The sequence below is a fragment of the Clarias gariepinus genome, chromosome 8, assembly GCF_024256425.1.
Source record: "Clarias gariepinus isolate MV-2021 ecotype Netherlands chromosome 8, CGAR_prim_01v2, whole genome shotgun sequence".
Classification (NCBI taxonomy): Eukaryota; Metazoa; Chordata; class Actinopteri; order Siluriformes; family Clariidae; genus Clarias; species Clarias gariepinus.
Genome location: NC_071107.1, coordinates 1303071 through 1330650, shown reverse-complemented (window position 1 = coordinate 1330650; position 27580 = coordinate 1303071). Strand labels below are relative to the sequence as shown.

The 27580-nt window shown below is 38.8% G+C and overlaps 1 protein-coding gene across 2 annotated transcripts in view; it reads left to right on the top strand.

Annotated features, from left to right (window-relative positions):
* zgc:154142 (uncharacterized protein LOC555481 homolog) overlaps positions 1 to 27580 on the top strand; it is a 61189-nt gene that overhangs the window by 26865 nt on the left and 6744 nt on the right. For both annotated transcript variants that reach the window (XM_053501397.1, XM_053501396.1), the window contains exons 6-16: positions 634 to 766; positions 863 to 1060; positions 3770 to 3991; positions 8192 to 8332; positions 10843 to 11076; positions 12706 to 12891; positions 18790 to 18899; positions 19678 to 19778; positions 24344 to 24621; positions 25832 to 25995; positions 27314 to 27497. In XM_053501397.1, the coding sequence (XP_053357372.1) occupies positions 634 to 766; positions 863 to 1060; positions 3770 to 3991; positions 8192 to 8332; positions 10843 to 11076; positions 12706 to 12891; positions 18790 to 18899; positions 19678 to 19778; positions 24344 to 24621; positions 25832 to 25995; positions 27314 to 27497 (1951 nt within the window). The remainder of the gene's footprint in view (positions 1 to 633; positions 767 to 862; positions 1061 to 3769; positions 3992 to 8191; positions 8333 to 10842; positions 11077 to 12705; positions 12892 to 18789; positions 18900 to 19677; positions 19779 to 24343; positions 24622 to 25831; positions 25996 to 27313; positions 27498 to 27580) is intronic.

The window sequence follows — 27580 nt, the reverse complement described above, 5'->3', positions numbered from 1 at the left end:
TAAATTAGGTGTTTATTTATTTATTTATTTTAGCGTCTAAGAGATAAACTCTAGGAAATAAATGAGGAATAGATTTTTTCCCGATTACACTGGCATAGCAGTTAGCACCTCCATGGTTGGGAGCTTGAGTCTTGCCTCTGGTCTGTGTGTGTAGAGATTGCATGTTCTCCCTGTACTTTACAGGATTCTAAAGGGCACTCAATTTCCTCCAACTGTGCAAGGCAAGACATGCATTGTAGGCTGATTGGTGTTCAGAATTGGCCATAGTGTATGATTGGTGTGTGTTTGTGTGTGTGTGTGCCTGTGCACTCCAATAGGCCCTAAATTAGGCCCTGGGATACTCACTAGGCCCCCGTAAACATTTACATTCACTGCATTTGGCAGACAACCTAATGCAGAGTGACTCGCATTTTATCTCATTTTACACTGGCGCAGTGGAGGGTTAAGGCCCATACTCAAGGGCCCAACAGTGGCAACTTTGTGGTTGTGGGGTTTGACCCTGGGACCTTCAAAATCGTGGTCCAATAGTAGTCTGTGGGTCCAATGACTTAAACACTGAGCTACCCCTGGTCTAAACAGGATAAGCAGTACAAAAAAAAAATAAATGAACTCTCTTGTGTTATTATTTTCCAGTGGAAGATAATAGTCCCCAATGGAGAGAAGGTTCGACTCACCTTCATGGAATTTGACCTGTTCCCAGAATTCTGCACTGACTTTGTAGATGTCTTTGACGGTCATCCAGATGGTGCCAGTGCTCCTAAACTTGGTGAGTAACCTTTAGGCAGCAACACTGACCCTCATTATCATGTTTGTTCCTGGTTGGTGCAAGCATTAAACACCAATAAATTTTCACTGATTTTAGGTCACTTTTGTGGGAACAAGGTGCCCGAACCAGTGGTGTCTAGGAGTAATGAAATGGTGGTCAGATTTAAAAGTGATTCTAACCACAATGCGAAGGGTTTCAGAGCCGTTTACACTGTCGCAAGTGCTCCCCCTGTTACAACTACCACCACAAAACCTACCACCAGCACCAGCCCATCTACCACTCCTGGACCAACAGGTAAGTGATGAATCCATTTTCTAAAATGGTTTCTCTTTTGCCTTCTTAACACAATGAAGATGCTCTGACACCATCTCCAGTCTTAACTCCGTTCAGTACAAGGCCTGTGCTGATTTAACACTGAATTTGCATATCAATATATGTATATTAAAAAAGCGCTAATTAAATGTTAATCAGTTACCTAAAATACTCATAGTTGTTGATGGTTGTGGTTCCTATAATCCAGGAAAGGCAACTAATGGTCTCATAATCCGGACTTCTAGCATTTGTAAAGACAGTTCAGTCGACATGGAGGATGATCAACAACAGACATGCAAAATAGTCAGAAGTTTCTTTGAAAAAGCCACTGCAAAGCAATGTGTATACATGCTGAGATGTCTTAAGAAATTGGCTAGGTTGAGAAAAAATTGTATAAAACATGAGAAAAATATATAAACAATGAAAAATGTTTTGCTATATACACCGATCAGCCATAAAATTAACATTAAAGCCACTTAGGTTTTGGATTTCAGGGCAGATCTGGCCCATCAGGGCATGTGCTTTGTTTTGCACCTCTTTTCGTCCAGCGGATCTCATGGGTGCTTGATCGGATTGGGATCTTGCGAGGTTGGAGGCAGGGTCACCAGGCTTAGGCTGGTTCACTGCTGTGTGTGAGGTGTGAGGTCGACTGTGGTGCACCGGCCGTAGTGGTGGAGTTAATACTCTGGCTAATTGGTGTATAAATTTAGGTCAAAAGTTTGCACCCCTTCCCCTTTAATTTTTTTGCCCAGCCCCCCAAATTCCTTCTTTATTTAATAGTGTTTTTTAAATTGTGTATTACACTAAACAGCCTTAATGTGAGAATCTGGGCAGGCTGCTTTAGTTCATTTACTGCAATGTACCTCATTAAGGTGTCTAATTACTTAAAAGAAGTCAACACATTTACCTTGCTAAGCCTTATTTAGTCAAATTAATTGGTAAAAGCATCAGAAAATCCAGGTATCCATAGTTTTTTTTTTTTTTTTCTCATCACCCCTGGCTGTTAAGAACAGCGGAATATTTCACAGAGCTAAGGAAGGTTATAAAAAGATAATAAGGCATATACTGTAGGGATGCTATTTATAACACCAATACAGTATTACAAAGACACAAACAAGGAGAAAACTCGGTGGATGGAAATATTACATAAAAGCAAATAAATAAATAAACAAACAGGAGGATTCTCGAAAGGTTAAAAGAGGTAACAAGTGAAATGTGTAAGTGCATGTTTACGATTTTCAAAGCCAGGATTGTTGTTAATGGAGGACGGTGCTGTGCTGTAGGTGTAGTCACGGGAAAGATTAACAGACTAGTTTAAATGATAGCGCTTAAAATCCCAACAGCAGCATTTAAAACCAATTTAGGGTTAACACAATGCTGTTTGTTTAAGCCAGATAACAATGTATTACTGTAGAGCGTAGTCTACTTTACACAAAATCCTTGCAATCTGCCAAGGAGATGAAGGTGATAGTACATTATTTGGCGTTCCTGAAGGGATTTCAATGTCAAAAGTGACCTGGTTTCATAATGGAACGGTGTCACCTTTAGAAATAGCGGATTTATTGGTTCAGAGGGTGAACTACATGGAAATATAACAGGTAATTAAATTTTATTAACCCCTTAATCCCCAGCATTCATAGCTCACTCTTATGAGTAGGTTAACTGTATGTGAATTAACCCAAGTGCAGAATAAACCATGCGCAGAATCTACTGACTGTTGTTATTATTTTAAGACAAGGTCAGCTGTTCTGGAACATTTATTGCAATAACTGGGCAAAACCCATCAAGCTCCATGATAATGAAACTGTCTCTCATGAAGACCTTCCCAGGAAAACAAGACCAAAACTGAGCTCTGCTGCAGAGGAGACGTTCATGTTGAGTCACCAGCCTCAGAAATCACCAATTAACAACCAGCACCTCGGATTAGAGCCGTTATGGAGCTTTACAGAGCAGAAGGAGCAGATATACATCTCAATATCAACTGTTCAGAGCAGATTATTGTTTGTTTTGGATAATAAACGCCTTCAGTATTGATTTATAGTGTAGAAAGAAATAAACATCAGGAACGACCATGGAGTTAGAAGGGGTGTACAAACTTTTAATTGGTAGTGTATTTTAATTTCTCTCTTCAAGCCACTTTCCTCCAACATTGTTTACCTGTGTACACTCAGGAGCTGGAGAAATAATCTTCTCCCTGTTTTTCTTCACCTAATGGAGCCTGAAACCCAAAGACCAAACTTTAGCGAAGTCATGGAACATAATGACATGCATTACTTTTCTGAACTCTTCAAAACTGTAGTTTGACTTTCTTATTAAAGTATTTCAATGACGGAGGCCAAATTGACTTTTGAGCAATCTCTTCCTTACAAAAACTTGCTGCAGGGCAGCTTATGAAATTACCTTTTCTTTGACTTTACTTTTCTCTTTAATTCTAAGACTAATTTGAGTTCGAGATTACTGAGAAGAAAGCCGTGCATACTGAGTTGATGTTTAAAACCGTACAACATTTATTGTTCTCTCTTATATGAAGAAAACTGAGAGAATAACATTCACTGCAAATATTTGACATTTAGTGACTGTCTGCTGCTGTCTCAAGATTTTGCCCTCTTGCTTCTCAAGACATGACATTTCTCCATATAACATAAGAACACACTGTATTTTCATTTTTATTTTTTTGTATTGTTTCAAAAGATTCAGGTTGTGGCTCTCAGGGGAACCTGTTCGGTCGGAAAGGCGAGATCAACTCTCTGGCGTTTCCCGATGCCTATCCTGCAAACCTGCAGTGTTCCTGGAACATCAGCGTGCCTGAGGGCTTTCTTGTCAAACTGCACATCACTGATTTAGCCATCGTGGGTGAAGCAGGACAGTGCGGTCAGGACAAACTCACCATCACAGACAGCCAGCAGTCACTGGGTGAGACTGTGTGTATTGTTAGCATGGACGTTACATAAGCGGTTGGAAAATGTATTTTATTTCATATTCTTTTAAGTGTTATTTTAGTGAAACAATTAATTAATTAATTATTCGTCACCTTACAGCAAAGTGAAATTATTTTTCACCCTCTGACCCCAGATATCCCCGTGAGGAATCTGGGGTCAGAGTGCCAGGTTCAGCCATGATACAGCGCCCCCTGGAGCAGACAGGATTAAGAGCATTGCTCAAGGGCTCAATAGTGGAAACTTTGCTCGAACCCCCAACCATCTGGATCAGTAACCCAGTAACCCACAGCCTTAACCAACTGCACCAACACTGGCCCCTACAATTAGTCAGGATAATTTGGATAATATACAATAGAGCATAACTCAGAGGAAATGTAATATTGCAGAAATACAGGCATTTGGCTTTTTTTTCCCCCAAAATGTTTCTTTCAAAATACAGTTATGTGCAGACAGAGTAAATGGTAATAGATGGTGATGTTAATAAAAACACACTTACACTCGCTCATTGTTTATATTACCCAGACTTAAAGCATGAGGTGGGGGTACACCCTGAACGAGGAGGGGAGGGTGGGGGGATAAATCCAACTCAAGGCACACACACTCATTTACACACTAGAGGCAAATTGGGAACGCCAATTAGCCTTATCTGCATGTCTTTGGACTGTGGGAGAAACCCGGAATGAAAACCATTTGGTGAATGAATAATGATTTTTTTTAGCCTGTTGTTATTTAACAAGTAATATATGCAATCATCCACATATTGTAGTAAGGTTTTCTGTACGGAGATGTTTATTCCTGCTTAATAAAAAGGAGATACCTTTCTACCAGGCGCATATAAAGTCTTTTAGGTTAAGAGAGGTGCTTTTTTTTTAAGGCTAACATGACACGCTGCATCTTCTTAATTTCTTTATATATGTAGGACAGGGGTGGCTCAGTGGACGAAGGTCCGGAAGGTTCAAACCTCACCACAACCAAGTTGCCCCTGTTGGGCCCTTGAGCAAGAAAGGCCCTTAACCCCATAACTTGCTTTGGATAAGAGCCCCTGGATAATGGCCCCTGACGCCATCCTTAGGCCCGAGCTTTCTATCCCCAAAGGCCTGAGATATTATCTGCTGAAATCCTATTTCTAAACCATACAATGATGTATAATAAACAATTAATACTCCATGCTAAAACATATTAAAGTGCATCTATTATATTAAAATTATGGCTTGATTATGCACATACAGGAGGCGCTAGATCAGATCTGACTCTACTGACTCTATACTTTTATTTTCACAGCAAATGCTACTTGGGAAAAATCTAGAAAAACAATAAATTTCAGGGTGTATCCTTGATTTTATCTTCCTATAGCAGCACATTCTTTATTAAACAGGGCGCAGCGGTAAAGTGCTCGCCCTATTATCGTAGATTGCGAGTTCGCAGGTCTGAAGAGAGCTGAATGGCTGAGGGATGGGAGGCACTTAGCGTTTTCAAATCAGTCACGGCTCTACGGATAATCACGGCTGAAGAAGTGGATAGCGTCTTCCTCTGAGTGTGTAACACCACCCCAATGGTACATGAGCAAGCACTGGTGGCATCAAATGGCTTAGATGAAGAACGTGTTAGCCTTTGCCCTCCCTGGTTGGTGGTTGTATCCTTGACCAGGAAGTGCCCTAATGATGGTTGGGAGTTTAGAGTGTAAATGTTCTGTATGTTTAGTGCTACAGAAGGTGCAGCGCAGATTAGCTTTTTTTTTTAACATGTTTGCATTAATGAGTACCAACTTGCACTGTAGCTTGAAAAACAACCATCACGGGACAAATTACAGCACAGCCACAGTCAGAACCAGGGGCAGTAATGAACATACAGTATACTGTATACTGTACATCCCTAAGCTGGGGAAACTGTTATCCATGCTTGACAAATGGCCTGTGTATAAAAACAGTGTGAGTTTCTGTTGTGTGAAATTCCAGTCCATTGCTTTTCCTTTTTCCTGCTTGTCCAAGAGGCTGTTCGGCCCCTGAGGAAGACAGAGGCAGTAAGCTAGCAAGGTGTAAATTATTGCCTTGTATTGCTGAGTATCAGAAGGACAGATAGTCTGTATGTGTTTTATTCAAACACCTTTCTCAAGGACTTCTTGGCAGATTCCGTCAGCTAAAATCCACAGCAGGAGGAAGCAGGAAGGTGTGTGTGTGGGGGGGGGGGGGCTGATGGGGGTTTGGTAAACGGAAAGGGAATCAGTAGGTAGATATGACAGTATGACAGTATGAGGGAGAGTATGACAGTGAGCAAATGTAATTGGCATCTAGAATTTTTTTTTTTTTAAAGATGCAGAACATAAGTTTCAGCTTTGACAGTTTACACGAGCAGAGTTTAAAAATGTCTTCCAGTATTATTGTGCAAGCTTGTTTTGACTCCATGGCTCATTGGCTGTGGCAGTTTGCCCTTGAAAGCGTGTGTGTGTGTGTGTGTGTGTCTGTTCTGGTTGCATCATGCTGTACTAAGCAAGCATCACAGAGACCCACTTTTAAACAAGATACAGTAGACTGTTACTCACGTATTGTGGAACGTGCTGTTATTCGTAGTACAATCACGACTATGAACTGATTTACAACATGATCAGAAGATCTTATTACAATATTGTTAATAATTTTATTATTCTGAATAATGTGACTAAGTAACACCTTATTTTGCAGTACAGGTATGACCTTGTGTTTATAGGGTATTATTTTTTACATTACATATCAGATAATAAAGTACATAGTTTACTGTGCAATAATTACAGTACATGCAATAATTATTCATTATTTACATAATGTCAATTTATTTTATGTACAAGTAAAAAATTTTTTTTTTAAATATTTCCTATACTGTAAATATTATCATATTTTAATTTCATATTCCATATTCCTTATTTGAATATTTTCTTTTAATACTCTATTTTCTTTTTATTATTATATTCGCATTTCATATTCTTTATTTAAAATACAAATTTTTTTTTTTTTAGGTCAACATTTCACTGCATTTCATACTGTGGCGACTGTGTATGTGACAAATTAAATTTAATCAGAATGTTTTCACGCAAGGCTGAATCACAAATCCCTCTTTAACCCCTGATCAAGGGGACTACTTGGTGTGTGGAACAAGGGAATGAACACCCTATATAGCACACTAGCTTTCCCTTTAACGTTATTTGGATTTTTTTTTTTTATATGTTTACTAATTTTTTTTTTGCTTTCCACTGACAAACAAGTTTTGAACAGCTCCCAGACGTATGAGCTTTTAGCTGCTGTTCGATTCGGTTGCTCGTATGTCAAAAATACTTTATATGCCGAGACGAGCTCTTGCAAAATTTCAGGTCTTAAGGGGGAAAATTTGTGAGGTGGGGCATTCGTTTGATGAGGTACCTCTGTATAATTCAAATTCAAATTCAAAATTTATTTGTCACATACAGTACACAGTCATACACAGTCATACACAGTCATACACAGTACAATATGCAGTAAAATGCCTAAACGACTGCCTGTGACAATTTACAAGAAATAAATAGTGGAATAAAATAAGGATAAGTTTAGCTATAGAAAGCCTAGCTGTACACAATAGAACAAATTATAAAAATATTTAAAAAATATATAATCGTTACAATGCAGAGAAAATATAAAGATGAATTTGAATGGAAATAAATGGAAATGTGCATGTGTGTGTAGATGTCCATGGTCCATAAAATGTCCATGTAATGTGCAAATAGTGCAAATGTGCATGAATGTCCGGGGTATGTGCAACTGTGCATGAGTGTGCAGAGGCTTACCGTCCATACGTGTCCATTACTGTGCAGCGTGCAAAAATTCTAATACTAATAATATAATCCTAATACTAAATAAACTTCCCATTTCTGCCACAGTTCCTGTTTGAGAGGTGGCGCTGAATGAGCAAAATTTGTGCTAAAGTAGGAAAAAAAAATCTTTAAGATCCCCGCACAGTAACGTTAAAGTGTTCGTATATTTGGTGCAGTATACAGTATAGTGACATTTGCAGACACTTTAGATGCTTAAGCTGTTGTCTTACTGTGTATACATCTATAAATGTAAAAAAAAAAAAAAAAAAAAACGTGTAAATGAATACTATGTATAAATGATGTTGCCAAATGCATATATGTCTCACTGATCTGTCTCTCTTCCCGTCTCTGTCTCAGGCGTGCACTGCGGCTTCGTCCTTCCTCCTGTGCTCATCAGTGTCAGTAACGAGATCTCTGTAAATTTCCAGTCTGATGGCCGTCTGGCTGACCGCGGTTTCTCTGCTAGGTGGGAGGCTGCGTACGCAGAGGACATTGCTGGTAAAATACCTGCTTCACACACACATAAACACCACACACACACACACACATATCAATCCAACTAACGGTGACTCCTGCTGGGGCATCTGTTCCTGGTCATACCGCCACCTGTGTGTGTGTGTGTGTGTGTGTGTGTGTGTGTGTGTGTGTGCATTCATTGAAGCTGGGTTACATATTAGAAGACTGTGAATAGTTATTTACACCAATCGGCTGTGAGCAGGAAACTATCATTTGGCAGCACATTTATTGTGGCTGTAAGTCTGTAGCAGCTCCAATCCAGATTTCACTTTACAGTCTCCACTGCAGGTTTCATCTGGCACCGTGCCCTGCAGCTTCTATGTCAGGGCTAATAAATACCGACTACCTGCGCTGCCAAAACAGCAGTTTAGGAAGTTGTATTTCAAACTGTGTATAAATATAGCTGGATTTATTGAATGTGTTTTCCTGCTCCGGCCTCCCATGACCACTTAAACTCCCCTCTGTCCAGCGAGGGGGAAGAGACGAAATGATAATAATAATAATAATACTGCGGCAACATGGATTAATGCTGCTGTGTTGTCTACATGACAGAATTTGCTGACCCTTTCCAAAAATTCTCTTTGCCGTGGAAGAGAACAAAACCGTGTGTCGTGGCATGTTATTTTTAACAATGCAGTCTCAGAGCAGATTTAAGGACAAGTTTGACAATCAATAAGAACACTTAAACTTTGTTTCTTATAACAAAAACACAATGATAATAATAATAATCATAATCATCATAATAATAATATTTTTTGTTGTTCCTTCAGTGTTGAAGGGGGTTCTGTCATTTCTATAGCAATAATTGCCAGTCTGATGCCCAATCCTCCTCCTTTCTCATCTGTGCTTTGGGACCGACAATGGCAGAGTGATTTTGCATGGGCATAGGGTTAAGTGCCTTGCCCAAGAGCCCAACAGTGGCAACTCTTAAATGGCAGGGCTCAAACTCCTGACGCTCTGATCAACAACCTCAGATACCACTGCCCTAGTAATAATCATTTCAAAATTGACACATACTATCTAACTAACCAACTAACTAGCCAACCAGGAAACAAAAGAACCACTAATCTTTCTACCTAACTACCTAATTTACTAGCACATCAGCCAACCAACCACTCACCTTTCTACCTACCTACTAACCTACCTACCTAGCCAACCAACCAACCAACCACTGACTAACTTAACCTACCTACCAACTCAACCAGCTAATTAACTAATGTGAAGTTGTTAAAGTGTGGCCAAGAAGAACGGCAAACAAAATATGGTGGTTGAACCCATGCATAATGTCTTTCTTCATATCACATCATAAAGTACAGTATGTCTATATTTATGTCCTTTGATGCTCTAGTTGGAGAGTCTGTCTCAGAAACAGAAAAATGCCATAAGACCATAAGCAGTCACCCATGTATGCAGTATATACAAGAGTAGAATCCTTAACTAAGCATTAACATTTGATTTGAGCTCAAATTCCAACATTCCACCACCATTTCTGATAATATAGTTAAAGAGATTAGAAATTACTGCTACTGGATTAAGAAACCTTCAACAAACTATACATAGGACGTGTCAGGGTGAGAAGGGAAGGACATGAAGCGATGCTCCCATCATGCATAGTGTCCACTGTACAAGCCTCTGGAGACAGTGTTATGATCTGGGGTTGATCAGTTACTCAGGTCTAGACTCAGTAACGTTATGGGGCGATAAAATGAAGTCAGCTGACCACCTGAATGGTATGAACCACCAGGTTATCACATCTATGGAGGGTTTCTTCAATGACGAATCGTTTTCATACATGAATTGAAAACCACAAAAGGTGAACGAATGAAATCTTATAGTGTACGTACCCCAGAGTGACTGTAAGTCATGCTTCTACAGTTTTTCATTTCTATATATTTATGTTCTGACTTTGAAGAACCGTAAAGTCTGCTCTAAGCTTGACCTTAGCTTGCTTAGCCTTGTTCACTGTGCATATGGATATGGTTTATATCCCCGTGTTCCTCTATCGTCTCACCTTGTACTCTGTATATCCACCTTGAATATTTGATACAGTACATCTAAATAAAGAGACAATTACTTCCTCCCTCCTCTGTCTCCTGTTCAGGACAGAAATATCATCAGTCATCGCAGCAGGTGCTGATTTCATGCTATGATTATTGCCAATGTTCTTGTAGTTCTGTTCAGAAAGAATGTATGTACCATGTATAGGAGTGCTCTGTGTATTACATAGTAATTATTTCATTCTATTCTTATTCTATAGGTATCTTCAAAAAATAATGTAATGATTAGGGCTTTTGTTATTAAGATTTAGTTTTCCACTTGTGATATTTATCCACTATAAATTATCTTCTGGTATCTTCCGTGACTTTGTTCTTACCCTGATCAGTGTAGGTCTGCTCCAGTGCTATTAATTAATTGCCATTATTTATGGTTTATTATACACTTTACACATCACTTAAATAACCAATCCTTTGTCTCTACCCTCCTCCTCTTAGAAATCCAAGGCTGTGGTGGTTTCTCCAGAGAGGAGACCGGAGTCATCAAGTCTGACAACTGGCCCATGAACTATGTCTCCAACAGAGAGTGTATGTGGAGGGTGCAGGTGCCCAAGGGCAAAACCATCACGCTGACATTCACCCACTTTGACTTGGAGGCTGCGGGTTTGTTGAGCCCCTGCCTTGACAACGTGGTTATTTATGATGGTGCACATGACACTGCTAAGAAATATGGTGAGTTTATAATAATCATCATCATCATCATCATCATAATAATAATAATAATAATAATAATAATAATAAGCAAATTTCACTTGCTTTAAAATAAAAAAATTTAGCCCATCCTTTACACAAGCCTTATAATTTTAGGATCTCAGGTAGTAAAAACTAAAATGTTATTATTAGTTACATTTCTTAGACTTTCAATGAGGTTTTTATTAGGAGAATGAAGAAACTGATTTTTAATCACAATTGTTACGTGCTTGATGTTAAGCTGGATGAGGACCGCGGCGTTTAGGAGACAATCGCAGCGAGGTGTGAAACAAAGTGAGAAAACAATGAAATACGAGTGTCACCCAAAATCAAAACAAATAAACCATAGTCCTTAATCCTAAACTAACTCTCAAAAGAAATACAAAACAAACCTGAGATCTTCGGCATATGCGACGCTCCAACCAACTCCCCTAATATAAGAAAAGAAAAATACAGAGGGGTGGGGTAACACTCAACCTAATCTAACAATTGGTTAGCTGGATAACAAGAAAGAAAGCAAAGCACTAACCTGCTTCCTAACAAGGGGGTGAGATAGCCCTGTAGGAGGCTAAACCAAACAGTCCAACAGTCTTTGTTGTAAACACACACACAGTTCAACAGAACTCTAGAGAAATCTCCAATCACACCACTCAGTCATAAACAATGTTATGAAACAAAGCACAACTGGGAAACACTAGTCAAAATATGCACAGTTGAGCTTGTTGGAGCAGAAACTCCAAACATGCAAAATTTGCTCCAGGGCTTCAGGGCACTCGAGGTCCTGTGAGAAATTTTTAGCACTTGAGCAAAAACCATTAACATGAAATTTGTACCTTGGTCAGTCTGTACAATGGAAGGCAGTCCAAATAATGAAAAAACTTTACTAGTGCTCGAATTATCACAGGTGCCGTGGATGTTTGCATGGTTTGAGTTTGCATGTCCTCATCATGCTTGGTGGGTTTCCTTGGGGTAGTCTGGTTTCCTCCCACAGTCCAAATACATGCAGATTAGGATAATTGGCATTAGCCAACGTCTCCCGAGCCCTCATGACCCTGTACGGGATAAGTGGTATAGAAGATGAATGAAAGTTCATTTACAGTATATATATAACTGGATTATTTTTTAATCGATTGACAGCATATATATATATATATAGTTATTCACAGTCATAGTCATAATTATAATTACTCAGAATTTTTAAATTGTAAAATACTCAGATTTACTTGTATTATGCAAAGTTGGAATAATAAAATGCGTGACGAACTGGTTGGACGCGTTATGAAACAGATGCGTTATGTGGTGTGGCAACGCACCGATGGGCGGGGCTCGGACCCGGATTCTCACCACTCCCACATCTTACATTTACTGTATCCTTGAAAAAAAATATTTCCCTTGAAGGTAGCTCGAGTACACAACTTTGGTTTTATCCAAACTTCCATCTAGAATCTTTTCAACATTTAAAAGTAGAAAATATATTTAAACCATGTTACTTATTACTTTTACTTTACATAATGGAGGTGAAATCTTTACAGTATATACAGTATCTCTGTTTAAAAAGCCTCATCTGAAAGGGCTTTTCTAATTGGTGTGTCCATGTCCGTGGCACTACAGGACCTTACTGTGGCAGCAAACTCCCCCCTGTTATCAAGACGACAGGAAGCGAGCTGGTGATGCGTTTCCATACTGACTTTTTCATGGAGGAGAAAGGATTCAGAGCGTACTGGAGCACAAATCCCACAGAGCCTGCTCCCACTGAAGCGCCCGCACCGCCAAACCCATGGGACGACATCCCTATCGGTATCTATCTGTTTCATTTACTTTACCTTTTTTGCAAGACTATAAAGAAATCTGAGTGGGGTCGAAAGCTGCTGATTAATTTTCTATACCTTCATTTTTGACAATATTGCAAATTTTATTGCAAATCACAAACTTGTATTAAGGCACTTGTTTCATTATGTAATCGTTTCTGTGACATGTGTTGTACAGAATGTGTTGTGTTAACTAATCCAATAGTGCTCACTAAGAAAAACATAGTTGTCTGTATTATCTTGCAGGCTGATTTATTTATTATAATTTTTTTATTATTCTGTTTTCTGTACACACGTTGGCGCGTACCTAGTCCCGTACCGTTTGTGGTAGACCATGAAAGAGGTGTTAAAATCATGCAGATTATTGGGGAAGGGGGTGCTATTAATTTTCCTGAGATACATTTTGACGGATTCTAGTGCAGAACAAGAATTTTGTGCAAATTTAAAGTTTACTACATTTGAGGAGGCTTGAAAGCTGAGTCAGAACATACCCTGCAAGAGGGTATAAGTTGTACCCCTGGGGTGCAAGAGGTGCCCAAATTTGCCCCATTGACATATGATGTTGTGTTCCCCGCACAGCTGTGTTCCCCGCTATAATAACTTCTATATATAAGAACTTTGAAACTAAACCGAACTGTGGTTTGCATTGTGATTGAGACACAGGGGGCGGGCTCATCTTATTCAGGTGACCAATCAGTCTCTAAGGATCATTGTGAAGCTGTCGAGCCACGCCCTAGCAACCACTTTAGAGCACCTTAGCAACTAATCTGGTAGACTGTCACTATGAAAGGAGTTGTGCACCACTCACATTTTTTTAGATGTACCTGTCTAGTTTGTGATATACTGTAGAATATTTTTTCTGTAAGGAGTCTCCAGTTTTAACGTAAAGATTTCTGAAGATATTTAAATGTATTTAAGTGTAAACGGCATGATCCACTTTAAGTCACACTTTTTATGCATAGATTAATGAGGCCGTGAGCAACAAGACAATGAGCTTATAAGTTGTTTTTTGCCGAGTTACAGGTTGTTGCATCATTTAACCATGTATGAAGAGACTAAGGGAAGGACAAGATTATGTCAGTGTTTGGTGCTTTATTATGTTTAAAAAATATGTATCATGTTTCTTATATCGAGACTACACTATAGATATCAAATCTCTGATTAAAATACATTTAAAAGTAATATTTAAACCTTAATTTTAAGATTAAAACATATTAAATATTTATCATTTCTTATGAATGCAAAAAAAATCATAATATATAACACATCTATGCAAATAGCCTCAAAGTCACTTTTTGAATGGTGAATACATAAAAACACACCATTTACTCTACTGTATTTATTGTATTATGTTGTTACAGTCTAAAACATATTTAATCCTCACATATTATTGCTGTTGTTGTTTTTTTTACATTAAATAAAGAATGATAGGATATTTTTATCATTGTATGCTAATATTTAATGTTCTTTAAAATCACTTCTTGTTATCACTGACATTATGGAAGTCATTCCTTCATCAGCCTCTGTTTTTTTTTTCTTTCTAATGAAACCCTTCTTATCATCTTAATGAGAAACAACATAGGAATAACAAATCCTTATAACTTTCTCGTGGTACTGGCAGTTACAAAGCAAATTGTGCATTTTGGTCGAGTAACTCCTCCTCTATACAAATGTATGATGTAAGATGTGATCTCAAAAAGTTTTGAGAGCCTCTGAAGGCTGATGCTTCATCTCGGGGTTGTACCCATACAGCCAAGTTTTATTACCAGTAATGATCCTAGACATCCTGGCATGCTGATGGAGTTCTAGGCAGACTCCTGGGGCAGCAGTATGGGAACGAATTTGGCATCGACTCTGCGCATGTTTAAATCACACGTGAGGATCGTTCCTGGACTGTTCCATAGAACACATCAGTAATACAGTAGCAGCAACGTTGTGGATTGTTTTCCGACGATCATCATGCGCAAGTTGCTAAATGGTTTTGACATTTTTACGGGACGATGTCTTTTGGCACGCTGACTTATGAAGGTGATTGTGCATGCAGCCTTGTGCTGCCATCTGCTGGCATGTTACAAAACTAGTCTCCAAACTTTTTGATACCAGCTCATACTCAACCTTGTCTCCATAACACGTGATGTTTTTCAACGTTTATTGAACCCAACTCCACCAACATACACAATTTAAATGACCTACAATATGTAAGTTAATAAAAAGTAGGGCTCACTTTTGCATCATGTTTTCTGCTCATCAACGACGCATTGGTCTTGGCAAACTAATTTCGAGTTTGATCCGATTGTGTTCGAAAATAATAAATCAACTTATCAACGTAGTCCATAGGAATTTTTTTTTTAGGTTTAACATATCTTTATCTGAGTTTAAATATAATAACATAAGCATCATTGTCTGCGATAAAGAATTCAGCAGTTCAAGCTCATGAAGGGTCAAGACGCCCCTCAGGGAAATAACATCGCTACAAAAAAAAAAAGTTTTATGTCCCCATGTGTTTTAAGTGTGTCACAGCTGGCTCTGTCTGGTCTCAGGTGGCCTTGTTGACTCATTGTGGGTTTGTGCATGTAAGGATGTTCACTCTTCCTGTAATATTTAGCAAGAAATAATTAGAAAAAGAAATAAACTGGAATAATGCAAAGATTCCGTTCTGTTTATTGTGGTTAAGGTGAAGGGTAGAGGGTGTGGTGCAGGCATGGCATTGTTTGTGCTTGTGTTAATGTGTGTGGCCATGTTTTTATGCCATTACAAGACCATGATAGGCAGATATGTAAGTTTTGCCCTTTTGAAGAAAACTGGGGAAAATGTCAGCATTAGAGACAAAAAGAACAAAACAATTTTGCTTCGTTTTTTACATGCATTTTATCAGTGGTGCGAACAGGACATACTGAGAGCAGGCTACAATCTACACACAGAACTAAAAACCCAGAAACTATTTAGTGCTTTTAGTGCAGCGACCAAGACTTAGTGATTTATCAGGGTTTATTGTTTAGCAGCAGATTAATTAGCTACCTTCAGAAAAAGCCTCTGCATGAAAAATGGACCATAGATTCCACATTTATTTTAATTTTTATTCTGTTTAATAAATAAATGCACAGTGTAAATGATCGGAGTTTGTATAAAACTTTAGAAAACCTCATAGAGGGACTGTAACACAGTGCTGCTTATACAGGACAATACTTTATATTGTAATTAGTGCCTTATTGCGGCGCTATAGTAGATTGGCTCGCATGTGTGTGTGGAGTTTGCATGTTCTCCCTGTGCTTGGTGGGTTTCCTAAATTACTCCGGTGTCCTAGTGTCCTATGATCCTGTGCTTGATTCTGTTTGTAGAAAAACAATCTATTGTATATTTTTACATAGACTTGAGTTATTGAGGAATTTAATGTTTATAGCTGCTCTAACATAAGTGATTACAGGAACTAGCTTGTCTTTTACATGTTCCACAACATTAAATGTGACCATCTAACACGGCAGCCCACGCAGCAGGCAAATCCGCAGGACAGGAGTAGTACAACTAACTACACCATGGATTTCCAGACAGGCAGATCAGCAGCCAAGCACGGTTGCTAGGCAACCCCGCCATGATGGCAATCAGGAGAAACCCCATGCCTATTTAAGACGAGCGAACATTAGGTAGCACCCAGAATGAGAGCGAGACGCTCCAGTAATAGGACTTAAGACAAAGACAAAGGCAAAGACAAAGGCAATGTTCAGTCTGAAGACAAAGCAAAAGACAAAGACAAAGGAAACTAAGTCTGCGTAAAGAAAAGTGAAGGCAGTCTGCGAAAAAGAGAAACAAAGAGGGGAAAGATTCTTGTAAAAAAAAAAAAAAAGAATGTTGTGCTGAAAATAAAGGAGAAAAGTTGTGTTGGTAAATTAACTAAAAAAAGATAAAAGACAAGAAAAGGAAATAGTTTTCGTTAAAGAGAAAGAATTTAAGTTGAGTTGAAAAAGGAAAACCCTTACTTTGGATCACTATGCACTTTTGCATGACATTTTCTGCTCATTAACAACGCATTTGTCTTGGCAAACTAATTTCACAATTGATCGAATTGTGCATGCAAAATGCGTTTCAATATAATCACCTTAGCATTTAAAATCCAATGTAGTCCTTAGGAAACTTTTTAGGTTTAACTTACGCCTTTGTCTAAGTTTATATACAATAACATAAGCAGCCTTGTGGTTATTAAAATTTTCTGAGATAAGGTATTCAGCTATTCAAGCTATGAAAGGTCAACACCAAAAGTTGCGTGTCCTCATGTACTGTTGTGTTTAACCCTGCAGTGCTTCAGCAACAGTTTTGGGACGATGGTGTGTTTCGAGTGTGTCACAGCTGGCTCTGTCTGGTCTCAGGTGGCCTTGTTGACTCCTTGTGGGTTTGTGTGTGTAAGGATTCTTCTTCGCCATAGTGGTGGAAATACAGTATTTCAGTATTTTGAGTTGAATATTTGAATATTTCAGTTGCTGTGCCTTCGCCAAATTAATAAACTCTCCCCAAACATGTGCACAAACACTCCTGCAGGCCAACTCATACACATATCACATATTGCAGGCAATCATCAAGCGATCATCAGTCAGAAAGTGTGACTTTATTTATTATCCTCTTGAGACCTGAAAGTCCTTTCATATGATGACATGTAAATACATTGTCCATACATTAATCAGCTATAACATTTCAGTGCAAACGATTATGCCCAGTATTGTGTACTGTAGGTGTCTGGGCCTCCTGGGTGACTCCACATGACCTCTGGGGGTCAGGGGACGAGGGTAGGTCTCTAGTTAGGGCATTAGACCACATTTTGGAAGGTCCCAGGTTCAAACCTCACAACCGCTGCCACTGTTGGGCCCTTGAGCAAGGCCCTTAACCCAGATGTATAATGAGATAAAAGTGTAAGTCGCTCTGGATAAGGGCTGCCAAATGCCGTAAATGGAAAAATGTAGGACGTTCAGACATTTTTCTTCATCACATCCCATTGGTGCTTGATTGGATTGGGACCTTGGGATTTAAGAGGCCAGGTTGGCCTGGGTGTTTTAGTGCCTTTCTTTCGGCGAGTTGTGCTGCATTGGCTTTTCAGACAGGCTGGCCTTTGATCTCCACATGATCCAGTCACCAGATTACTCATATACTGTAAAATTAAGAATAAATATTAACGTATTTATGTTTTCTGGTGTATATAAACTTATACAATCCTCATATGAGAACTGTTGGGTGTAATTATGATACCAAATTTATTCTTGTTTGAAGACATTGATTATGTTCATAATTATCAGGTGCTACCAAAGAGAAGCAGTAAGAGAACAATTGCATTGTATTCAGCAGAAGAGTCCAGGGCTCAGGAGGTTAAAGCGGAGAACAAAATAGAAGCATTACATTAAAATACAGCTATTTTACAATGCTTTATTGAAGTGACAACCTCCATCCTGGAGGATATGAACAATGCCCAACAATGTTGTCCTCCTGTGTAGAACATTATCCTGTTCACAATGTATTCTGTTTTATACCACAATTCAGTCATATATCTTCATATATATCCGATTATGGAGAGCCAGTTCAATTCCCGCCTCGGTGTCTGTGTGTATGGAGTTTGTATGTTCTCCCCGTGCTTAGTGGGTTTCCTCTGGGTACTCCGGTTTTCTCCCACAGTCCAAAGACATGCAGATTAGGCTAATTGGCTTTCCCAGGTTGCCTGTAGTGTGTGAATAAGTGTTTGGATGTCCCAACACAGTCATGAAAATAGAAACAAAAACAAATACACTGGTCACCATTGGCCTTCACAATCCTTAGTTGGACTGCAGAGGTTGTTGGACAGATGGAATTATGGAGAACCTGAAGAATCTAACATTTACCTCTGTGTTTTTTCTTCACTGTTCTCCTACAGATTGGCCGGAGACGTGCGGAAGCCCGAAGGTTCCCCCTGTGGTGAACACTCGCATAGTGAACGGTGAACCGGCCAAACCTCACTCCTGGCCCTGGCAAGTGTCCATGCAGGTACGGCCAAAAGTTTTCATCCCTTGGCGACATACACTTCACATGTTCCCTGCACAAGCACACTCAGCAAACACGATACTGAACACAGATAACCTGGAGTGACTAGTCATAAACCACACCTGATGGACTGAGATAATCAACAGAACATGATTACAGAATGATTAGTTGGCAGATTATCTGCGATTATTATTGTTTGCTAGATGTTTGAACATTTATAGCAAACTAATGATTAGAATTGCAGTTCCCTTTCTTCTACTTATGCTTCCATTTGTACTTGTAGACACCTGGTATCAGGAGATTTTCAGTGTCTATGAAATAAATATTGTTTACATTGCTATAACAGAGGGGTAGTTAAGGTATAGTGGGTCATTTAAAACATTAGAAGTGCCATGCACATTGATATATCAGTGAAACAGAATTGAAGAAAAGACATTTCTATTACTTGAAAATGATATTTAGAGATCCATTTCATCACCGGAGTTAAAACGAACGATAAACCACAAGTCATCGTTACATCCCGCAGCTCGTTTCCCGAGCATGTGTAGTAGTTAAATCACTCACCAGAACAAGTTATTCATTATTCTTAACTACATTCTCCATTATGATTTACACTCATAACGTATCCTGCTCCAATATCAATAATTTACTCGCCGTAACTAATCATGCATGTGATTCCTTCACCCCGTAGCTGCTGTTAGTTTACAAAGGCAGCTGTGCTAATGCAATCTTATACATTATTTATTATATTGAACAACGTTCTGTGTTTTTTGGTTTAAAGGTTTGGCCCGAGTCCTCTCCCACGCCTGCTTTCTTCCACACATGCGGTGGCACTCTCATCCATAAGAACTGGGTTTTAACTGCTGCACACTGCTTCATCAGGTATCGCTAATATTCCCATTTAGGCTGTTAGCCATCTGCTAGCTGTTAACAGGGTAGCGTGTTGGAGGTTGTATCCTCCTGTTCACCTCAGACCACATTAAATAGAGGTGTTTATGTGATGATTAACACTTTACGACACTCTGTTTTCTATTTTTTAAAAAATGGGTAAAAATAATAATTATAAAAACTATAGTAGCATATGCAAGCAAGATGGCAAATAGTGCCATATACAGAAAAGTCAGCAGTGAACAATAAGTTGGTTGCTTGTCTTTGCTGTTGTACTAGTACTAGTACTGAGTTAGTAGTGTTGCTAATACTTACGTCAGAAGATTTCAAAAGTTAGTGCCCCCTCTTTTAATTCCATGGTTTTAAGTAACATAAAATAACCGGATTGTAGCAGATCTCATTATTAGGCGAATAAAACCACAGACAAACAACGACATAACGTTTTCACCGTGCTATTGTTTATTTAACAAAAATAAAGCCAAGAAAAGAAAGAATATGGGCAATAACATGTCCCTTGCCCAAGCAGCTGTACCAGCGTGATTCAAATGTACCTCGATTGTGCCAGTGCCGAAACACTCTAGCCCAATGTGCTTGAATGACTACCGCCCCGTAGCACTCACACCCATCATTATGAAGTGCTTTGAGCGGTTGGTCCTGACACACCTAAAGGACTCTTTTCAATCCTCACTAGACCCACACCAGTTTGCTTACCGTGTCAACAGGAGCACAGATGATGCAGTCTCCATAGCGCTGCACTATACAATACAAACAAAATGACAATACAAACACCTATGCATGACTTTTGTTTGTTGACTTTAGCTCAGCTTTTAATACTGTTTTACCCTTTTAATACTGTTTTACCCTCTAAGTTAATCACCAAACTTAGAGATCTGGACATTAACACCCCACTTTGTAATTGGATTACGGACTTTTTGACCAACAGACCCCAGCATGTTAGGTCAGGCCACATCTGCTCCACTACCGTCACGCTCAACACTGGTGTACCACAGGGCTGTGTGCTAAGCCCCTTCCTTTACTCCCTCTTCACCTACGACTGCAGGCCTGTGTATGGATCTAACAACATCATCAAGTTTGCAGACGATACTACAGTGATCAGCCTCATCAGCAACAACGATGAGTCTGCCTACAGAGAAGAGATCAAGCACCTGGCCACTTGGTGCACGAACAATAATCTGCTCCTTAACACCAATAAGACCAAGGAGCTCATTGTGGACTTCAGGAAAGTAAGAAGAGGTTCACATCAACCCATCCACATCAACGGGATGGTTGTTGAGCCTGTCTCATCCTTTAAGTTCCTGGGGACCCACCTTTCGGAGAACCTATCCTGGTCCACTAACACCTCTAGCCTGGTCAAGAAGGCTCACCAACGCCTATTCTTCTTGAGAACACTTAAGAAGAACCAGCTGTCCTCAACTACTCTGGTGAACGTCTATCGCTGCACAATAGAAAGCATCCTAACCAACTGTGTCACAGTTTGGTATGGAAGCTGCTCTGTTGCTGAGCGTAAGGCACCGCAGCGGGTGGTAAAAACTGCCCAGCGTATTATAGGGACTCCACTTTCAGGCATTAGGGACATTCAAAGGAACCACTGTATGCGACAAGCACGCAGTATTCTTAAGGATTACTCTCACCCCGCCGGCAAACTGTTTTCTCTCCTGCCTTCCGGTAGGCGCTTCAGGTGTGCCAGGTCAAGAACCAGCAGACTGAGGGACAGCTTCTTTCCCAGAGCTGTCTCCTTATTGAGCTCTGCCCCACACTGACACCTGCCCACCCCTCACACACTCCTAGACTCCGCCCGTTACACTATTTACATTTTACACTATTTAATATGGACTGCACTACACTATACCTGTTTGAAAATACAAATATCCATGCTCAATATATTTGTAAACTTCTGACTGAGTATATACCCCTACATGCTCATATCTATTTGCAAATTTCTGACTACAGTTAATAACAATCTGTATATACGGCTCATCCACTGTAAATTTAAAAGTATAGTTACCAGCAATCTGTATAATATCCTTCTGTAATAGTCACCCATAGTTTCTCCCTGCACATATCCCTCTTAAGTGTACTTAGAACCTTTATCCTGCACTTTCTGCTAATTGCACTTCTGGTTAGACCTAAACTGCATTTCGTTGCCTTGTACCCGTACATGTGTAATGACAATAAAGTTTAATCTAATCTAATGTAAAATCTAATCCTATAATAAGTACCCTATGATTTAATAGCTTGTGGATCCACCTTTAGCAGCAATAACTAGAAGTAATAGTTTCCTGTATAACTTTATTAGTCTCTCTTATCATTTTAATCCACCTTTCTTTACAACATTGTTTCGGTTCATTGAGATTTTTGGCCATTTGCTTATGCACAGCTCTCTTAAGTTCCCGCCACAGCATTTCAGTTGGGTTGAGGTCTGGACTTTAACTAGGCCGATCCAAAACGTTGATTTCTTTTTTTTAGTGCTTCTTTTTAATGGTGCGCTTTGGATTATTGTCCCATTGCATGACCGAGCTGTCAGACAGATGGGCTCATATTTTCCTCTAGAATACTCTGGTATACAAAGTATATTATGTATTCTTGGTCGACTCAATGACTGGAAGGTTCCCAGGTCCTGTGGCTGCAAAAACAAGCTAAAATCATCACCAAGTGTTTTTGCTGAAGTGCTGTTTGGTTTTCCCTAAACATGGTGCTGGGCATTAAGGCCAAGCAACTCCACTTTGGTCTCATCTGTCCATAGGACATTGTTCCAGAAGTCTTTTGGTTTGTTTAGATGGAGTTTTAACCTCAATCGTGTTTCCATGTTCTTTTTTGGACAGAAGATGTTTCTCCTGGAAACCTGTCCAAACAAACCATACTTGTTCAGTCTTCTTGTAATTGTGCTGTCATGGTCTTTAACATTTAAAAACTACATCTGTAGTAACATTTACACCACATCTGTAGGGTCTGAGATGGAGCTGTTGGGTTTTTTGTATTTCTCTAAGCAGTGCACAGCCTGACCTTGGGGTGAATGTGCTGGGACGTCCACTCCTGGGAAGATCGGCAGCTGTCTTCAATGCTTTCAATTTGAAAATAATCTTAATCACTGTAGAACGTTTAACCTTAAATGGTTTGGAAATGGTTTCATAGTATAGCCCTTTTCTTTCCAGATTGGTGTGCAGCAACAGTTGCTTCTCTAAAGCCCAATCCCAATTCTGTTTTCTACCCCTTCCCCTACGTTAAAATATTTCCCCTAAGAAATGGGACTATATATATATAACACTATTATACGTCATCATAGGTATCCGTTCATTTACATGTACACATATGGCGTAAGCAAAACAAACAATGCGTTATCAAATGCTTGGCAAACTGCCGTGCTACTGAACTTTCATATTTGTTTGTAGCATGCAATAAAGTGCATATGACATAAAAATATATTTTTGTAATATCGTGCAATCGGTGCTATCCGATAGCAAACTTTAGCGATTTTTTTGCAAACGTTTCTTTACAGAACATCACCATAAACACAAACACAAGACTAAAGGTAATATACATATATTGAAAACTTGTCGTAAAAATCCTTATTAATGGCAAAAGTTAGTTACATTTATGGGTCTGCTTGCTCGAGTGAGCAGCCATGTTGAAAATTTTGCTTAGCCCTTCGTTTGAAGTGAGCTCCCGAAAAATCATCGTTTGGAGGGCTATCTAGCCCTTCCCCTCCAACCAAAAGAGAAATGAGACACCCCTACCCCTTCACGTGAACGCGCCAAACGGAGGGGTAGGGCCAAGTGTAGGGGTAAGGGGTAGAATTGGGATTGGGCTTAAGACTTACTTTTCACTTGCCGTTGTGTTAACACACCCGTAAATACTCCAGACCAGCAAACTGTCAAGACCTCTGATTTGCACACCTGCTGATGATCAATTAATCAAGGGCTGATGATTAGCAGCACCTTACCCTCTTAAATCCTCTGGAAGCAGTAATGGAATTAGAATTGGCCGCATGTTTTGATATTTTTTTCTTATGTTGGCACAGAAAAAAGAAGTTATGCATTGTTGTTGTCCAAAGCTGTATTTTCCTAATACTGGGCCGGGCTGCGATCAGATGATTTTACCAAAAAAAAAAAAATAATAAATAATAAATAAATAAAAATAAAAAACCCATAGAATTAAAAAAAGGGGGTAGAGATAACTGTAACAGTCTGATCTTACACTTGTGCTGGCTGTAATAAAAAAAAATCTGAAATATATATAGATTTTTTTATATACAACATTGTTTCTATAGTAACAGCTAATATACAAGAACAATGGAATTTAAGTCTAAGACTGAATAGATTTTTTTTTAACATTAATTTACATGGTGACATTTTGTGTAAAGAGATTCATGAGAAAAAATCTGCAGGACTGCATTTTGCAGAACACACACACACACACACACATATATATATATATATATATATATATATATATATATATATATATATATATATATATATATATATACATATATATATATATGTTTATATGTTTATTTGTGCACACACATGACACTCCAGGTACGCAGATCAACTTCAAAGATGGCAGATGTGCCTGGGCAAACACAACCTGACCCAGTCTGAGACAGGCGAGCAGTGCTACGGTGTTCTGGCCATCCATCGGCACGAGAGCTTCAAGTACCCCACAGTGCCCAGTGTGGAGTTCGACATTGCCCTGGTGCGTCTGGACGGAGAGGTCACCCAGACAGAGCACATCGATTTTGCCTGCTTGCCCTCAGTCGAGGAGATGCTTCCAGGAGGAAAGAAATGCTACGCTACAGGCTGGGGAGATGAATCAGGTGAGACGAGACGTGCCAGGTTTATGTTAATGCTAACACAATGTCACGGCAAATGAAGACTTGGTCTCTAAATAAACATGAATTTAATTGATATTTATTCACTAGTGTACAGCCCTTGTATAATCACAGGGCAGTGTTGTATTTTTTTGGTCTCATGTGTATGATTTCTGAAAGGACTACAGCGCCGCCCACTGGTTATCAAGTAGTAATGCATGTGGGCAGATAAATCCTTACACAGCTGATTGCATCATTTCCAGTGTGAAGCAAAGTCAACTAGCTGACATGTGATTTTTTTTTTCCTCTGTGAGCTGTAGAATAAATAACTGTCTATATTGTACTGTGCATAGGGACTGGTTATAGGGGGACGTGTCAATGTCTTGTAGTTTCTCTTCTTTGAAAGGCTTTTCTACACTCTGGTGCCTTCTAGAAGAAATCTATTTGTAATGAGATCACATGACACTTCATAGTCAGGGGGCGTGAATACTTTTGCAAGCACTTTTTCGAATTGGATTTTGCGAATTGATGTTTAACCTCACATTAAATTGTTGGAAGTTGAATATTTGGAAATTTCCAATACAGATACATACATTTTGGAAAGAAGGGGGGGGGGGGGGTGAATACTTATGCAGAATGCTAGGTTGTTGCTGGGTTGTTGCTACAGTATGTAGTACTGATTCCACTTGGTTGCTAGATATTTATTAGCTCATTCTTACTGGCTGCCAAGTTATCAGTGATTTAAAAATGTTTATTAATAATTCTTCAAGAAAAGGAGACTGTGCAAAAGTCTTGAGCCCCCCTCATGTCTTCATATTAAATTAAATAATGTGATGTGTTTGTTTATGTAACAACTTCTGCAGCAACCTCATTTCCCTTCTTGTCTGTTCTAGTAGACTAAAACTGATCATCTGTCATCACCTGCACTTGTTTCTCACTGGTTCATGCCTTAAGTTAGATGTTTTTTTTTAAGCTTGAATGATTCACAGGTCACTGTGTGGCTTAACAAATAAATAAAATCCTCAAGATTACATTTAAAATGCAAGAAAGTCTGGAGCTTTGGAAGCAAAATATAAAGAAAGGAACGGGGGTCGAGACTTTTGCACAGTCCCGTAGAGTAAGTCTGTAGAGTCTTTCTCGCTCCAAACAGGTGCTTAAGGCATCTATCTTTTACATTTTACACCGGTCTAGAACACTTTGGTGTTTTTCTCCTCAGGCAACTCGACGGCTCCTAAAGTGGCAGAGACTCTGAACCAGGTGGCTCTTCCCGTGGTTCCCTTTGATACCTGCAAGCGCATGGACTACTGGTGGTTCCAGGTCAAGACATCGATGATCTGCTGTGGATACACTCTCCCTGAAGAGCTCAAGTCTGTGTGTCAGGTGTGTATTCACACTTTAAATGTGCAGAATATTCGAAAAATTTGAATACTTCTAAAAAATTTGAAGCATTTCCTGGTTCATTTCTTTTTGTTTTACTTGATTTATCTGCAGTTTAGCGAAAAAATCTTCTTTATACAAGGTTCATTCTTTAAGTATAATAATATTGTATTCGAGGGTCACTGCATTCAAACTTGTGCATCTAATTATATGCTGTAATGACCCTCGAATACAATATTATTGATTCTTACACATGCCCTGTATGTGGTACAGTATATGGATTCTGATCGATTTTTGCTTAAGCTAAGAATTTTGCCTAATTTGAAACACTGAGAACATGATAAAAATGTGCTGTGCGTCTTTAAAAAAAAAAAAAAAGGTTTTTTTTCTTAATAATAAGTAAACTTCTTGTACATGTAAATATATTTAATAATTAGTATTGTTAAATACTAATGCTAACAGGATAAAACGTAATATAAAAGAATTCACAGAATGTAATAAAAGATTTGGTGAATATATATGTTAAATGAAAAAAAAAACATGATTACAACATAATTAAAATAAAAAAATGCTATGATTAAGTGCAATTAAATTAAATGAGAAACAAAAATTTTATGCTTTAGAAACTTTTAAAATATGTGAATTTTTGTTTTTAAAGGAAGCTTCTTCTATGATGCAACAAATGATATCGTAGCAAGTGAAAATATCTTGAATACCGTTAACTGTGGTGTCCGTAATTTCTTAAACTAAGATTACAACAAACCAAATAAGTAAGTCTTATAAGTAATAAGATGATTGAGTTTATGTATTTCTTCAAAGTAAGATTATTTTAAATATATTTTCACTTGCAATTATTTTTTTTTTTTTTTGCAGCAAAAGAAAGGATTCTAGAAATAATGCTTTAGTACAATTCATCTACTGGAAAGTACAAAGTGTTTAAAATTTAGTCCTAGCTATAAAGTTAATTAATGCAACTAAACAAACTGTAAATGATAACAAAAATATGGTTTCTTTCTTTCTTTCTTTCTTTCTTTCTTTCTTTCTTTCTTTCTTTCTTTCGTTCTGTAATACATTTGCTTTGACTCAATATAAGGCGGAAAAAAACCTGACTCGATATCAAAGCCACATCAGAAAGGTGTTGATTTGCCGAACTAAAATATTTTGCTTACATGATGATCACTTGTGTGTCTATCGTGTTGAATTAACACTTACGGCGCACACTGGGGACCAGAGATGCTTCACACCAAACACCAGAGACCAGACACACATTGGAGGTGATTATTATGTTGAACTGTATAAGCTGGTTATCTGTTATTCACAGGGAGACTCGGGCGGTCCCCTCGTGTGTCAGGACAACCCCTCGGCCCCCTGGGAAATCCACGGCATCACCAGCTTCGGACCTATCGGCTGCATCATGGATAAAAAGCCCAGTGTGTTCACTCGCTCGTCTGCCTATCTGTCCTGGATTGAGAACATCATACGCAGGGAGATCTACCACCTCACCAGTATGTTAACGTTACAGACTGATACTAATGAGATATTCTGTACGCTTCTAAGAACATTTCATGGAAATATGCATAATGGCAAA